This window comes from Macrotis lagotis, chromosome X, assembly GCF_037893015.1.
Source record: "Macrotis lagotis isolate mMagLag1 chromosome X, bilby.v1.9.chrom.fasta, whole genome shotgun sequence".
Taxonomy (NCBI): Eukaryota; Metazoa; Chordata; class Mammalia; order Peramelemorphia; family Peramelidae; genus Macrotis; species Macrotis lagotis.
The window spans coordinates 684,256,955-684,273,777 of NC_133666.1; the positions used below are offsets into that span (position 1 = coordinate 684,256,955).

Below are 16,823 nucleotides of genomic sequence, written 5' to 3' on the forward strand. Positions count from 1 at the left end.
TCTTCTATTAGAGTGGACCTCATGCTATTGATAGCATGAGAAAGATTTGGGTTTTGGGTGTTATTTTGGGACCCCATACTCTAGACACTACTGTTGCCCATGTTTCATTCACTCATGAAGCCCTTGCTGTATACTGTGAGCTTAGACATAAGGATAGAGGAGATCACCGCCCTGGTTTTGGGGAGTTTATATAAGAGATGGGCCAAGAGAATCCAGGAGCATCATGTACCCCACCTGCACATCCTTCCTCTGTCTCTGTTAACTTCTGTTTTTAAAAAGAGGGTGCTTCCTGCCTTCTATCCATGGATTTTGTTTATTGTTTTCTGTGCTGGGTTATGGAGGCTTCCTGACTTTGTTTCTCCATTTCCTCTAGAAACTGATCCTTTCAGAAACCACCATATTTGATGTCCTGCCCAACTTCTTTTATCATGCTAACCAGGTGGTTTGCATGGCATCCCTGGAGGTGAGTGTGCCAGCTGTGTGCATGTGTTCCCCAGCCCCGGGGCATGTTGTGCGAGGCAAGGAAGAAGAGGGTTTGGCAGAGTCCAAGTTCCCCATTTAACTGATAGAATAATAAAAGAGGGTCAGAATTTGGGTGAAGTGGACTCCTGTGGCAAGAATCCCAGGGGTGAATTTTTGGACCTAGCCAAACTCCACCTGCCCCAGGATCCCAGAGCCCATTCCCAAGGTTTTTGCCACAAGGGTACTTCACCCAAATTTGGACCTGTCCTCCTAATTATGTTCCCATCCCAAAGGGCTTCTGGGCTCAGCAGTATGAGAATAGGATGAGGTTTTAATGAGCTTCATACCCATTTCGCCTCCATTCCTGTAAGGAAGACAATGAAGGCCAAAACGGGAAAGTTATTTGCCCCAGATCACAGCCAGTAATGGCAAACCTGGAAGCAGTGCCCAATTCTTCCGTGACTTAGGGATGACCCTGGCATCCCTCAGGAAGAGATGCCCACCGTTAATGTCATCATGATTTGTTGGGGGAAATCTGCCTTATGAAGGATCTCATTAGTGTTTGCTTTCCTTTTCTCCCTGTAACTTGGCCAAGCTCCTTATTTTTTGAGCCCTTTCCCCTCATATGCTATGTTCTCCCAAGCTGCCATTTAGTATTTGGGAAAGACTGGGAGCAGGAAGGAGGAGGAAAAGGGTTTGGGAAGAGAGCAATCCTTGTCTCTCAGGCAGGGGAAGTAGGCATCCCCCAGGCAGAAAGAAGTCCCCCAAACCAGGCCAGGGTCTGTTCTCCAAGTTCTCACTGGAGCTGGCTGCCAGTCAGAGAACCAAAGCCAAGAGAATCCATCAGGATAGGATGCTAAGTTTCAGGATTTGCTGGGAGCTGACAATTCCTCTCACTCTCATCTCCTCCAAAGCCCAGGTCTTTTTACTGGTTGTCCCACACTCAGTATGTTTTTTCTTCATCTTTCAAATAAGTCACCTACCCAGAGCACTGCTCAGAGGCTTCCTACAAGTCCCATTTGCTGTCTTAGGAAAGTGTTCTGGGCATTGTAGCATTTATTAAATGCTTACTAAGCTCTGTGCTAAGTGCTGGGGAAACAAGTAAAAAAAAATGAAATTGTTCCTACCTTCAAGGGCAAATTCTCCCCACATAGGAAAGAACATACCTTTCCTTGGGAAACCTCCTCACTCCTGCTGCTTGTCACCCTGATTATGTCTAATTGGTTTCATGTGGGCTGATCTGAGAGGCTACCACTGCCTTCTGTGCTCCTCCCTGCTTCAGGTGTATGTCCGCAGAGGCTACATCGCCTATGAGCTGAACAGCCTGCAGCATCGGCAGCTTCCCGATGGTACCTGTGTTGTGGAATTCCAATTCATGCTGCCTTCATCTCATCCAAATAGGTACGGACCAGCCCTAAGCCTTCCACTCCCTCAGTGTGACCCTAGCACTGGCCCAGAGGAGGATCTGCCTCCTGGCCTCCCCACTTTCTTATCATCTTAATAGTCTGTCCCTAGTTGGTCTTTGTTCTTGTTCCTCAGAGAATTGTTTCCTGAAAATGCTTCTCCGTGGTCTTTGGAGGGGGATGTGTAATGATCAGGTGGCATCTCTTCTCTTAGTGATATATTGTGATGCTATCTTTGCTTACTGTCTCATTTTTCCACAATCTTATTTCAGAGCACATACCCCTGTCCTGCTCAGGTAGAGTGTGGTTCTTTGAACCTAAAGTCTTCCTATTTCCCAAGGATTTGGCCTTTTTGTCTTTCTCTCTCCTTCTCTTGGTTCTTGGCTAAACAGATGGGCTTCTGAGGTTCGGTTTGGGATTGGGATGGTCTCTATGGGACTCTTGTTTTCCATTTGGACTTGAGGTTTGGTTGGTAATCAGTTGGCCCATACAGGGCAGATGGGCTCATGGTCTCTTTTAAAAAATTTTTTTGGGGCGGCTAGGCGGCGTAGTGGATAAAGCACCGGCCCTGGAGTCAGGAGTACCTGGGTTCAAATCCAGTCTCAGACACTTAATAATTACTTAGCTGTATGGCCTTGGGCAAGCTACTTAACCCCATTTGCCTTGCAAAAACCTAAAAAACAAAACAAAACAAAATTTTTATTTTTAAATTTATTTAAGGCAATGGGGTTAAGTGACTTGCCCAAGGTCACACAGCTAAGTAATTATTAAGGCCAGATTTGAATGGTCTCTTGAAATTGAGAAAGGACTTTCCTAATCATCTGGGATTAAAAAGGGCGGGGAGATTTTCCTTTTCTAAAAAGGAAAATGCTTTTCTTTTATTGATGCTAGTAGAGTATCCAGACTGGAGAAGGGGAGAGGTCCTCACATTTCACAACTGAGGAGAACTCAGTTTTGAATGGTAATCCTATTCAAAACTGGGATTACAAAATAAGGAGAAGGCTTGAAGTTTTTTTTGAAGAATAAGGGCTCTAACATGATGGGGGCTCCTGAGCCCCGAGTTTGACTCATCTCAGGAAGGTGCTGTCGACTGCTGGGACCTGAAAAGAAGGGGTCGGTGACCTGAGATTTGGGAGGGTTACAGCCAGAAATCCTCTAGTTCAACCCTTTCCTTTTTCAGAAGGCTAAACTGAGACTCAGGGAAGTCAAATGAAGTAAAGGAAGTAAAGTGGGCAAATGCCCAAGATCACACAGACATCCTCGAATATCATCACCAGAAGAGACCTCCAGAAGCCATCTGAACAGGAGGGAAGAAATAGCTGTGGCAGAATCCACTTCTAAGTCCCTTTGATTCTCAAATAGGAGGGCAGAATTCACATCTAAGACCATTTAACTCCATATCCAGTGCTTTTCTCACCAGGCCAGGCCTCTCACTCTCCTTTGTGGGGGAGAAGAGCACAGGTTTCTGTGACACAGGCCTCACTATGTTAGAATGAGGGGGGTGGAGGGCCCGTGGTCTGTTCCCAGAAGACCCCAGAACAAACCACAGGGGCTTCTGGGGAACTCCTACTTTGTCTTATCATATGCAGGGACAGCACTGCCCCAGCCTGGCGGGGACAGCTTAAAACTTGATAGTTTTTAGTTTAGAAGTTTTTATAGAACCTTCAATGACATGCTAGAATGGTCTGCTACCACTGAACATCAGAAGGGTGAATCCTCAAACATGTTAGCCCTAGTAATGCAGTTATAGAAACATGGAAAGACACCCCAGTTCTGGAGGTTATTATTTGTATGACCTTGGACAAATCACTTCCCCACTGTACCCCAGACCTCAGTTTTCTCCTCTGCAAAAAGAGGGGGTTAGATTTCTCAGGGAAGACCCTGAAATGGCTAATGTGGCCCATAAAATTGGACTTTTGGACCCCATCCATGGTGCCTCTAGGTGCCTCCTACTTTCTTAATTCACAAAACTAATTGTAGATCTCTAGTGCTTTATGGTTGGTTTGTGCCATCCCTGGGAGACTGGCAGTCATCATTTTACATCTTCTTTCTCATGGGAACCTCACAGATGGTATGTGAGTTTTTTACTATTCCATCTTACAGGTGAGAAAGCTAAGACTTAGAATGGTCAAGTGATTATGATGGTCATAGTAATGGTCACTGGCAGGATTCACACTCAGGTCTCCTAACTCCAAATCCATGTCATTCTTTTGCACCTCCTAAAAATTCAGAGGTGCATTTTTGCCCAATGGAAGCTGCTAAGTTTGTCTAACAACTCAGAGACACAGCAAAGGGATGCCTCCTATCCAAAAAGGGTGTAACTTAGAGAAGCTGTCCCAACTTGACAATCTCTTCTCCCAGCTAGGTAGAGCCAGAGATAAGAGCACTGGACTTGGAGTCAAGACCTGGGTTCAAATCCAGCCTCAGACAATTTGAAGTGTGACTCTGAGCAAATCACTTCACCTCTGTTTGTCTCAGTTTCCTCATCTGTAAAATGGGAATCATAACAGCACCTGCCAACCAGGGTGGTTGTGAGGATCCAATGAGAAAACATTTGCCGCTGTCCACACACCATCTTGTCTCTCCCAGGGTGGTGATCAGCAAGGTGGCGTGCAGGGAAGGATTTTCCAAGTGGATTGATCCCTTGGTGGCAGAGGTCCTTGGGCACCTCTGGGGCCCTGCAGCAACCTGCCTCCTCTTGGTCCTCTCTGCAGGATGACCCTTCCCGTCAGCGTCACCAACCCTGACCTGCTGCGGCACAGCACTGAGCTTTTCATGGACAGCGGCTTTTCCCCTCTCTGCCAGAGGATGGGAGCCATGGTTGCCTTCCACCGATTTGAAGATTTTGTCAGGTACCAGAGAGCATCTTCCCCTAGAGCCTGGGACCTGGATAAATGAACCTTAGGGTGAGGAAACAGGCTCCAGCATGGGACTCGGACACACACACACACACACACACACACACACACACAGTCATATACAAACACACACCAGCAAACATATACACACATAACCAGACCTACACCTGCTACTCCTGTGCCTCCCCCCCCCCCCCAGCATCTTGTTCCCTCCAGGTCAAGCCAGCCAGTTCTTAACCCCCACTCCCCCCCACCCTTTAATCCTGCTAGAAACTTTGATGAAGTCATTTCCTGCTTTGCAAACCTGGCCAAGGAGAGTCCCCTCTTCACTGAGGCGCGGTCCATGCTGTACTCCGAGGAAGACTGCAAGGTCAGTGAGCTGCCGGACAGCAACTCCTCCTTGCCTGGCCTGGGGAGCAGCTGAGCCCCCCCTTGTCTGTCTCTGTCTCTCTCTTTGTCTCTGTGTCTGTCTCTATTTCTTTCTTTCTGTGTCTCTTCTCTTTCCCTTTTTCTATCTCCCGTCTCTTTCTTTCTCTCACTTTGTCTTTCTTATTCTGTCTCTCTTCTCTGCCCCTATGTCTCTCCTTTTTTCTACTTCTCTCCTCTGTCTCTGTCTCTCTCTGTCTCTGTCTCTGTCTCTCTCTGTCTCTGTCTCTGTCTCTCTCTTTCTCGTCTTCTTGCAATCTGTCTGAATGTCTGTCTCTTCATTTTTCTCTCTCCTCTTGTCTGTCTGTCTGTCTCTCTCTTGCTCTGTCTCTGTCTCCTTTTCTCCCTCTCATTCTTCCTGCTCCCTCTGACTCCCTCTCTCATCTGAACTCCCCAGTGTATCAAGGACGAGCCCATCCACATTTTGAATGTCGCCATTCAATTTGCCGACCATCTGGAGGATGAGGAGCTGGTACCCATCTTCCGGACGTTCGTGCAATCCAAGGTACTGACGACTGTCCCTGTGGCCCTGCTGGGACCCGGAGTCCCTGTGGGATATGGAGGATGGGTGGGGGTGGTCCGGCTCCTCCTCTATTGATTTAATGTTGGGGAGCAGATGAGGGTCTCAGGGCCTAGCGTTGTGTAGCTGCTGACCAGGGATTGTGATTCCACTGAGGTGTGTCTGCCCACAGCTTCCCAGGCATCCCTGTGAGCTAGCTCCTGTGGGCATTCTCATCCCTGAACAAGATTTCAGGGCACCAGAGCCTAGGCCTGCCACTGAGATGCTTTGGGACAGGGGGCTCCAGGCATGGGTCTCCCATGGCCACATCTGCAGCTTTTAGAGCTTCACAAAATGCTTTTCTCTGTGTTCTGGGGGCAGGGAGGCCAGGCTCTGGCCCATTTCTGACTTCAGAAGACAGTGAGTCTTTATGTATACAAAAGGCACTGTCCACTTTTATTCCCCCAGTTCACCTTTATGGAGCTCCTGCTGTGTCCAGGGTGCAGTTTATGGGGTAGGAGGAGAAATAAAGAGGGATCTGATCTATCCCAGATGAGGATTCTGGGGCCAGGATTCTGGCTGGTACTGACTGAACATGGAGTCAGCCCTGATTCCGGAGGCACATCAGATAGGGGCCTCTGGGTCACCAGGACCAGTCACTTTCTTGAACCTCAGCTTCCTCCTCTGCAGATTAGACTTGGGAATCAAACTGGCCCCCTCTCTCCCCGGATTGTCTGGGGTAGACGGAGCAGGATCTGTCTTCTGAAATCCCTGAAGCATCTTGAACACCAGGGCTGGGATTGCTTCCAAGAGCAGAACAGGGGTGGGGCTGAACCTGAATGGAGATCGAGGGTTTCCTCTAACAGAATTGGGGGGAGGAGAGGAAGAGGCACATTTGTCCAGAGTCCGGTGAGAGAGGGCCGGGAGGGGCTTTGGGACCCCAGCTCTGAACTCTGCTCCCCTCCCCAGATGTGATGTCCCCCTCCTGGGGGCTCCTGGCAGATGCTGCCTTTGAGTGACTTGGGTGGGTATCTTATCAAGATCCTACATGATAAGCTGCTGGCGATCAAGGACAAAGTCTTGCCCCATTCCACATCTTCCCCCTTCCTCTCCTTGCCCCCCATCCCCCCAGACCTAGCCCAGGGCTCTGTGCCTTTCTGGTAACAAGATTGGGGCAAGGTCCTACTTTTCCAAACTCTCAGGGCTTGCTTCATACCATGAGCCAGTCTGTGAGGCACAAAGAAGCAGAGAATTAAGCTGAGGCTCCTGCCTTTAAGGGACTTACTGTCTAACTGTCTAGCTGAACATACTCGGAATGCAAAGACATACAAAAATGGGGGTAAAAGCCCAAGGCTGGGACAGGCTCTGAGGACCAGGTGGAGTCCTTGCCATGGAGTGAGGGAAGTGGTGCAGCAAGGGAGTCTCCCAGCAGATGCTATTCAGCCCCCAAGGGCACAGATGGGGGGTCCTTTTCTGCTGGACTGATCCAGGGTGACTGGAAGAGATTGGGGCTGTAGCCACCTCCTCTCCTGGGCTGGACTCTGTATGGATCCCATAAAGAACTATGTCTTGTTGATCCCTCAGCTTCTCTGTCCCCAACTGGCCACGTGATGGTGGTCATCACTCATAGACAATGACACTCATTTGTCACCTTCTCTGAATATAGAAACTCGTCCTTGTGGAATATGGCCTCCGGAGAATCACCTTCCTTATTGCACAAGAGGTTAGTGGGGCGGGGGGGGGGCAGTGTCTCATCAGCCTTTCTGGACTCATTTCATGGGCTTGGAAACTTGCAGCCATCCATTGGGTTGGCGAGGGATCCATTTTGGGGGAGAGGAGGCTGGGATTTGTGTCCATTTGGGCAGGAGCTCTGTGGGCGTGATTTGTAGTTAAGTTGACTCTGGATTCCTTTCACTGGATTGATTTTTCTTTTCTGTGGCTTTCTTTCTTGCAGAGAGAATTTCCTAAGTTTTTTACATTCAGAGCAAGAGATGAGGTATGGCCCATCCGTCTATCCTGTACTTTATTTATTTTTAAATTTTTTAAAATTTAAGGCATTGGGGTTAAGTGACTTGCCCAAGGTCACACAGCTAGGCAATTATTAAGTGTCTGAGGCTGGATTTGAATTCAGGCCCTCCTGACTCCAGGGCTGATGCCACCTAGCTGCCCCCTGTCCTGTATTTTAGAATGCTTTGTTCACCTGGGGTCTCTCCAGTCACATGGGAGCTATCCAAAATCTTCTTAGGGTCACAATAGGAAAGGCACATAGAGGTACTCTATTCCAGCCCCCCAGTTTTACAGATGAGGCATCTGAGGCCCAGACAGGGGAATGGACCTACATGGTCAATGGACCACGGGTAGCAGGTAGCACCTTTGGAATTAAAGCCCAGGTCTTCTGACTCCTAATCCAAGGTTCTGCCCCTTGAATGTGTTCAACCCTTTCCTACCCCCTTGTCTTTGGTCATGCTGCTTCTTAGTCCTTGGGTGCCCCCTCTTCTATTTCCATCATTTGAACCCCTACCTGTGGGATTCAAAACCTCACCCACCACCTCATCCTTTAGTCCTTGGGATCAGAAATGAGCTAGCTATTCCATTTCCCCAAACACTTTGTACCTATTCTGCATCAGACTCCTGTTGAGTCCGTCTCCCTCCTCGCTTCCCCACCTGGGAGCCCTAACGCCACTCGCACCCCATTCATTGACCCTTCCAAGAGGTCTTGGGCTGACTTTGACTGGTTTGTCTTCAGTTTGCCGAAGACAGAATATACCGCCATTTGGAGCCCGCTCTGGCCTTCCAGCTAGAGCTGAATCGCATGCGCAACTTTGAGCTGAAGGCCATTCCCTGCGCCAACCACAAGATGCACCTTTACCTGGGTGCTGCCCGAGTGAAGGAAGGCACCGAAGTGACCGACTACCGGTTCTTCATCCGCGCCATCATCAGGCACTCGGACCTCATCACCAAGGTACAGGAGGCTATAAGGAGACTGGGGGTGAAGGCACAGCTGAAGCTGGGCAGGATCCATCCAGGCCCTAGGGGCAGCAAGACCTGGGTTCAAATCCTACCTCAGACAGCCTTTAGCTTGTGACATCTCCCAGCCTCAGTTTCCTCATATGCAGAATGCCTCAGAGGGTTGTTGTAGAGTCAAAAGAGATGATTTCTGTCAAAAACGTCATGAACTTCAAAGTTCTTGTTATCTGTTAGCTTTATTGTTACTTTTATTCATCTTATTATCATTTTAAAAATCCTCTTGGCATTAGCCTTTATGATATCATTCATCTTGTAATTAATGATCATTTTAGGAATCCTCTCCACAATAGTCATTGAAGCTTTGCTTGTATATTGTGACTGTGGAAACTCGTTTCCAGAGACTGAGTGTCTTGTCAATGTTGCACAGAAGGAGGGTAATAATATATAATATTATTAATAATAATAATAGCAACAAAGGACATTTCTATGGCAGTTTGAAGTTTGCAGAGTGCCCCCTTGGCAGACTCTTGCTGGAACATGGGCTTTTGACCTTCCACCTCGTCTGGGTCTGTGGTGGATGACCGCCGGGGTTTCTTCTGCTTCCCAGAGAGGCAATTCCCACATGACTCTATCCCCCCATCCCATTGTCTCTCTAAGCTACAGTCCTGGTAGCATTCCTGGACTCTTAAAAAAGAGGACAAATTGAGGCTCATCATTTGTTCTAGTGTGGCTACTTCTGGGACCCCCTCTCCCATTTTCAGCCCAAAGCACTTTTATTTATAACAAAGGAAAACAGTTCAGCAGAAGCAGCTGATAGAGCACCAGTGACTGATGCATGTAATGTTCCACACCCTGAGTCCACCACCTCCCTATTAGAAGGGCAGGGAAACTTTCCTCCTAAGTCCCTGGATCCAGACTGACTTGTCTTGCATCCAGTCCACTCGCTGATCCGGCCATCTCTTGTCCTCCTTTGATGACAGGAAGCCTCCTTTGAATACCTGCAGAATGAGGGGGAACGGCTGCTCTTGGAAGCCATGGATGAGCTGGAGGTGGCCTTCAACAACACCAGCGTCCGCACCGACTGCAACCACATCTTCCTCAACTTTGTCCCCACGGTCATCATGGACCCTTCCAAGGTTGGCTCCAGCTCTGATTTGGGGGCGTTGAGGGGAGACCCATGGCTTGACCACCATGCTTGGACAACTACTCACATTTCTCTATCCCTGACCCCTCAGTAGTATCGGGAGGGGCAAGGAGGAGCTAGTTGAGAGCTTGAACACGCAGCTCATGGGACTTAGTCCTTGCGGTCAGAAGAATGGACCAGGCTCCTCTGTACTCCAGGGAGGACCTGGTGCCCAATCTATGCTCCCCATCTTATCCACTAGACTGGCATGGGGGGCTCCCAGAACACCTCAGTTTCCTCAGAAGAGTCATTGCATGTGATTAGAAATTGAAGTTGGAAAAAAAAAGCAATTGAAGTTGGGTGTAAGAATTCAGGCCCTTGTTGAACTAATTGGTGTAATAGTGAAAGCCTAGGTGAATGAATGAAAAAAGTATTAAGTGGGGTTTTGGGGTTTTTTTTTCCGGCAAGGTAGAAGAGTTAAGTGACTTGCCCAAGGTCACACAGCTGGGTAATTACTGTCTGAGACTGGATTTGAATTTAGGTCCTCTTGACTCCAGGGCCAGTGCTTCTCATTGGGGGAGGCAATACCCACAATCGGATTTAGCTGCAGGTGAATGAAAAGCTCATCTTTATATCTCTGTCCATATAAAATATAGACATCGATATAAATATCTATTTATATAGGTGAGCTAAGGGTCTGCCAGTGGGGCAGATACCATAGCCTAGGGGTTCTTGGGTGACTCCATTAGATCAGATGATGACATTTATAGAAAAGAAAAAGATTGCTAGGGAAGGGGCACCATGAAGGCAACTGGGTCTTACTGCTTTCTGGCCATCTTGAATGGCCTCTGGGCAGTTCCAAGGTAGAAATTTGGAAGCTTTGGTGCTATTTCTTGGCTCTGGTCTGCCTGCCCAGTAGGGCTGTGATTTCTCTTGTCTGCCCAGGTAAAGTAGAAAGTATTTTGGACCAGGACTTGGCAGAGCCCCGGATTCTAATCTTCCCTCTGGAGCTCACCAGCTGAGTGAACTAATTCCTCTGGACCCTAGTCTCCTCCTCTGTAAAATGAGGACCAAAATAGGTGTGATAGGTGGAGCCTCCCTCCTGGGGGAGGCCCAAGTGAGATGCTCCTTCTGAGGGCCTCGCAAGCCTGTAGCACTACCTAGAGAGATGCCAGTCAGGGTTGGTGGCCCTTGGCCAAGGCAGAGCCCAGGCCAGCTCTGTGACAAACAGAGAGGGGGATCACAGCACCTCACTTTAACCCCAGGAGGCAGGTAGAGGACTCAGGGATCCTTCACTTAGAACAGATGTGACCATGTCCTTGTGAAAGTTTTTGAGAGAATCTTGACAATGCCAGGAAAGCATACTTTTGCTATAAAGTTATTTGACTCTATTCATCTGTTATCAAACATGAGTGGACTGAAGCACAGAACAGAAAATGCTACAATCTTTTGAAACTTCTGTATTGCATTCTCCATTCTCTGACCATTTGCAAGCTCCACTTCCTAAGTCACATTGGACTTTTGGTCACACCCTTTGCATGTGGCATGTAGAATGCCACTGGAGCGTGAGTACTGGCCTAACCACTCATTGGGGACTCCTGTAGCATATGCATTGGAGAATACCTGCAGCCAGATGCTAAGCCGGTCCTCAAGTACCACCCTTGTCTCACCCACCATGCAGGCAGTGCAGGTGACTCATTCAGGCCCCAGACTCCTTTTCTGTTGTGGAGCAGCTTCCTGTGATTGGATGGACTTTAGATCCTGTTCATTGTTGGCTGTTGAGTCACCTTGAAGCTGAAACACATAATCATCCCCCTCCCTCAAGTTTCCTGCAGGGTCCCCCAGGTCTAGAAGCAACTGACGGGGATCCAGAGTCATATGTGTATGTGTGTGTGTGTGTGTGTGTGTGTGTGTGTGTGTGTGTGTGTGTGTCTCGTACTACTGGCAGATTGAGGAGTCTGTTCGGTCCATGGTGATGCGGTATGGGAGCCGGCTTTGGAAGCTCCGTGTCCTGCAGGCCGAGGTCAAGATCAACATCCGCATGACTCCAACTGGCACCGCGATCCCCATTCGCCTCTTCCTGACCAACGAGTCTGGCTACTACTTGGACATTAGTCTTTACAAAGAAGTGACAGACCCCAGGAGCGGAAACGTAAGAATTTGTCAGACCAGAGTCTGGATGAAGGCTCCAGGCAGGCGGGCCTTCCTTCTAACCATTCTCTCTTCACTCTGAGAGTTGGGAGATAGTGCATGGATAAACTGAAGCTTGACCTTTTGGTCCTGAGAAGTGACTGGTAGAGGATGTAACCAAGTCATGTCTATTAAGCACCAGTGTATGCCTGGCACTGCTGGGTGCTGGTGGTTTGGAGATCAAACCAAAATCAGCTTTGGCTTTGGGAGCTCACTGGATTGTAGAGAAGTCAGGATTATGGGAAGAGAACATTAATCACATTCAGTGGACATTTATTAATCACCTGGATGCAAGGTTTAGGATTAAGCCCTGGGGATATAAAGGGAAAGGAGCTATTGTAATAGGAGGGAAAATCCTATTCACTGGGGCCTGAGAGAGACTAAGGCTGGGACCAGGGAAAGTGCTGGGGGAATTATTCTGTGGCCACTTGAGCCAAGGAGGAGGTTATGATGCAAGCAGCTCAAAGGTGTAACCCCCTTGTGTACCTGAAATACCCATAAAGGAAGGGAACCCCACTTTCTAGGTGACATGTCTATCTGAAGTTGTGGTTCTGTTTCTTGCTGATGGAATAAGGAGCTAGAGGGGGAAGTAGGGGCTGCCCTCAGACCCTCCCTCCAGGCCCCCAATCCAATACCTGCAAGGGCTCCTCACTGAAGGCAGGATCCTGGAGAGGATGGAGGAAGACCCTGCTGTCCCACTTCTTTCTAGATCATGTTTCACTCCTTCGGAAACAAACAAGGTGCCCAGCATGGGATGCTGATCAATACGCCCTATGTGACCAAAGACCTGCTGCAGGCCAAGAGGTTCCAGGCCCAGTCTCTGGGAACTACCTACATCTATGACTTCCCAGAGATGTTCAAACAGGCAAGTCCTGGCCCGTGAATGTCAGGCTCCTCCAGGAGGCTGACTTCCTGGTGACCCACAGTGGTCCATGACCCCCAGGGGCTGTGGAGCCCAAGGCTAAGAAACATCACATCCTTTAAACATCACATCCCTTGGGTTGGGAGGGGTTTGGAATTTGAGAAGTCATTTTGGGGTGTTGTGTGTGTGTGTGTGTGTGTGTGTGTGTGTGTGTGTGTGTGATTATGACCGTTTTGTAAATGAACCTTTATACCATTAGACTTCCATCAAAATGGAGGCATTGTGCTCTCTTTAAGCATCTCTTATAAGCCCTATTGGATGATAGACCCCAGGGGTGTGGAAGATAGGCAGGAAATAGTCCCTGTCTTCAGGGAGCTTCCCCCCAGGGCCCCCCCCCCCCCAGGGCAGTTCTATGAAGTGGTCCCATGTATTTGAATTTGTACTGCTTAAATTTATAATTGTGTAAATATAACTCTTGGTTCTAGTTCAGTGGAAACATGTGAATTGAATCAGTTGGCCAAGTCAATAGGCATTTATTAAGAATCCATTGTGCAAGGCTCTGGTGGTATGAGTCTCCTCCTCATGAGGACTCTCTAATGGGTGAAAGCCTGGGCTGATCAAGGAACTGACCACAGGACCCCAGGTCCCTTGTAGACTTCACCACAAATGCTCCCACTCCAAGAGGGATGGAGATCTATAGGAGAGCAAACCTCACCCTTCAGGAGGAGGTAGAATTCCGGCTGGCCTAGGGGCAGGTGGAGCCCAGCACCCATCCTGATGACCTGTTTGTTGTCTCTCTGCAGGCTCTCTACAAACTCTGGGGCTCTTCAGAAAAGCACCCCAAGGATGTCTTGACTTGTACTGAGCTGGTGCTAGACTCTCAGGGGCAGCTGGTGGAGATGAACAGGCTCCCTGGAGGGAATGAGGTAAATGGTGGCCATCCCAGGTGGCACCAGAGTTATGCTTTGGTCTTCACTAACTTCCCCCTTCAGCCCATTGGCCTCTCTCCTCTCCTAGGTGGGCATGGTGGCTTTCAAAATGTTGCTCAAGACTCGGGAGTATCCCAATGGCCGGTACATCATCGTCATCGGCAATGACATCACTTTCCGGATCGGCTCCTTCGGCCAAGAGGAGGACCTCCTGTTCCTGCGTGTGTCCGAGCTGGCCCGAGCGGAGGGTATCCCCAAGATCTACCTCTCTGCCAACAGTGGGGCCCGCATAGGCCTGGCCGAAGAGATCCGGCACATGTTCCACGTGGCCTGGCTTGACCCTGCAGACCCCTGCAAGGTATGTTCCTGTGCCTCTGGTGGGGAGGGAACCAGAAAAGCAGTGGGGTATGGGGCCATGGGCAAGGTCAGGGAAGATGGAAGAGGGAGTTGGCCCTTGGCCCCTTCCTTTCCCCTGCCTCCATTCAAGGACCAGCTTGGACAGAATGATTTTTGGTCCCTTCCAGTTCAGAAGTTTTCTGATTCAACCTATGGCTCTTATGTCAAATATGACTAATAGAACAAGGAGTGGGGTGTTGCCCCTCGGGGCCCTCTTGGGCTGACTCAGGGGTCTTCCTCTCAGAGGTTGCTGTGCGTCTTTTCATAACCTCGGAGTCTGATGGACTTGGACTAGGGACCAAGCATTTTAGGACCCCTATTTCAAGGATTCTCTATAATCTACCTCCTTAGGATAATACAGAATAAATTTAGGACTCTTAAAAACAGAATTCTCTGACTCTTTGGGCTTCACTCTTCCCTATGGAGGAAGGATCCAGATTTTCAGGCTGGAAGTCCCTGAGAGACGTCTGGTCCAGTCTGACCCCAATTGAGCATTTCTTCCATGATGGTCCCCATGCTTCTGCTTCAAGACATCCCACCAGTGCATCATCCAGCTAAATCCCAGCTTGGGCACCTCCCTGGAATTGTCCAAAGTGGCTGTGAGGGCATTCCTGAGAAGGGCTTTCTCCCTTGGGAAGAAGGGAACCCGGATTCAGCTGCCAGAAGGATTCAGAGGCAAAAGGAGACTGGGGGCAGTGCTCAGAGTCAGGACCTGAGTTCAAATCCAGCCTCAGTCACTTGAAACTCCCTAGCTGGGTGACTTTGGGCAAGTCACTTAACCCCAATTGCCTCACATTCAAGGCCATCTTCATATGCATATCTGGCCACTGGACCCAGATGGCTCTGGAGAAGAAAGTAAGACTGGTGACTTAGCACAATTAACTCCCATTCAAATCCACTTCACATGGCATCACCTCCTTGATGTCGTGGTCTTCTTTGAGAACAAAGAACAAACATCATCAACCTTAAACACCTTCTGGGTTCCTGGTGTCACACCCCCTATAGGAACACAAAGAGTGACAAAAACCCAACATCTGCCCTCAAGAATCTCACACTCAGGGGAGATAACATGCAAACAACTTTGTACAAACAACCTGTAGACAGGATCAATAAGAAATAATCAGTGGAGGGCCGTTACTAGAACTAAGAAGGGATCAACCAGGGAGTCCTGGAGTAGGTGGGATTATCCGGGATGAGGATCCCAGATCCCTTGGTGCGATGACAGTGTACCTGAGCCTGGTCGCTGTCACCACCGCTCTTCATCTTGCCCTATCATTGGGGGAGGGCATCCCAGAGGTCACTGGAACCTTTGACCCCCTCCCAGGATTTCCATTCTAGAACCAATGGAGCGATGGGCAGCTGGGGGGAGCCGAGGTCATCCATGGGGTAATTGCACGTTTGATTTGAAGGGCTTTAAATACCTGTATCTGACTCCACAAGACTATACCAAGATCAGCTCCCTGAACTCGGTCCATTGCATACACGTGGAGGAGGAAGGAGAATCCAGGTGAGCAGCTTCGATGGCTTCTGGCCTCTTCTCCAATGGGTCATGGTTGACTCATTGGGTCTCCTAGTTAATAGACTCAGATATGATGTCTTGTAGACTCTCTGCACACTTTGTTTGACCCAGGAGAGGATTGTGGTGATGGGTGGGCAGATTTAGAGACTGATCTATGACTGTTTATTCAGGGACTACTGAGTGCTGGGCTCTAGGGATGCAAATATACAGAGATAGGATCCCTCCTTGCTAGCAGAATGCTTATGTTCTAATAGGGAAGGCAACAGGGACCTGTCCAAAGAGAGACTGGGTAATTATAAAGTGAATAAAGGGAAGTATAGACAGACTAATTCAATACAAGGCAGCTTGGGAGGAAAGACACTGGTAGTTGGTGGTAGGGCATGAAGGTGAGGGGCTGAATGAAAGAAGTTCATGTGGAAGGTGGTGATTAACTTGTGTCTCATAGGAGGAGAGGACCACGAGGCAGAAGTGAGGGGGTTGCATTCCAGGCATGAGCGATGGCCAGGGCAATGGTTTGAGATGGGAGACAAAGGCCTACTGAGGTCAGAGGGAGACAGAGAAGCCAGGCACATTACCCTGTCCCCAAGGACCTTGCGGCCCAGCTGTGCAAGTCTTTGTAAACAATGGCAGACTCCCCATGAGACCTTGAGATTTTACTGTGATCTACTTTCTTTGGCATCCCTCACCTTGGAGCAGAGAATTCTCGAGTTCCGTGGGTTGCTACTAGAATAAAGCCTATCAGAGCAGAGAGGGAGAACCCAGGATGGAAGACTGGAGGGTGGAGGCAGAAGTCTGGTTGTTATTAACTCAGACCCGCCTCGTTCTATGGCAGAAGAACCTGTGGCCTTGACAGGTGGGCATGAGGTGGCCTAATTAGTAAGAGGCAAAAGCAAGACCAGGACCAAGAATCCTGGTTTCCAGGCTGGTGGTCTCCCTGCTGTCTCCATGGTGATCCTGACCTGGGGTCTAACTCTACGCTTCTCCGATGGGTCTTTACTTAATGTGATTGGGCAGGTATGTCATCACTGACATCATCGGGAAGGACGACGGGCTTGGAGTGGAGAACCTGAGAGGCTCGGGCACCATTGCTGGGGAGTCATCTCTGGCTTATGAGGAAATTATTACCATGAGCATGGTGAGTGTCCTGCCTTGACTTGTTGTCTCCTCGTGTCCAAAGCAGGGAATGGGC

General features: G+C 49.1%; 1 protein-coding gene across 8 annotated transcripts in view; it reads left to right on the forward strand.

The window, feature by feature from the left end:
• Positions 1 to 16,823, forward strand: part of ACACB (acetyl-CoA carboxylase beta) — a 119,335-nt gene that overhangs the window by 80,379 nt on the left and 22,133 nt on the right. For all 8 annotated transcript variants that reach the window (XM_074206099.1, XM_074206101.1, XM_074206105.1 and 5 more), the window contains 15 exons: positions 374 to 463; positions 1,745 to 1,863; positions 4,580 to 4,717; positions 4,994 to 5,093; positions 5,547 to 5,654; positions 7,315 to 7,371; positions 7,603 to 7,644; positions 8,395 to 8,610; positions 9,596 to 9,751; positions 11,687 to 11,890; positions 12,638 to 12,793; positions 13,594 to 13,716; positions 13,808 to 14,077; positions 15,525 to 15,622; positions 16,649 to 16,769. In XM_074206099.1, the coding sequence (XP_074062200.1) occupies positions 374 to 463; positions 1,745 to 1,863; positions 4,580 to 4,717; positions 4,994 to 5,093; positions 5,547 to 5,654; positions 7,315 to 7,371; positions 7,603 to 7,644; positions 8,395 to 8,610; positions 9,596 to 9,751; positions 11,687 to 11,890; positions 12,638 to 12,793; positions 13,594 to 13,716; positions 13,808 to 14,077; positions 15,525 to 15,622; positions 16,649 to 16,769 (1,998 nt within the window). The remainder of the gene's footprint in view (positions 1 to 373; positions 464 to 1,744; positions 1,864 to 4,579; positions 4,718 to 4,993; positions 5,094 to 5,546; positions 5,655 to 7,314; positions 7,372 to 7,602; positions 7,645 to 8,394; positions 8,611 to 9,595; positions 9,752 to 11,686; positions 11,891 to 12,637; positions 12,794 to 13,593; positions 13,717 to 13,807; positions 14,078 to 15,524; positions 15,623 to 16,648; positions 16,770 to 16,823) is intronic.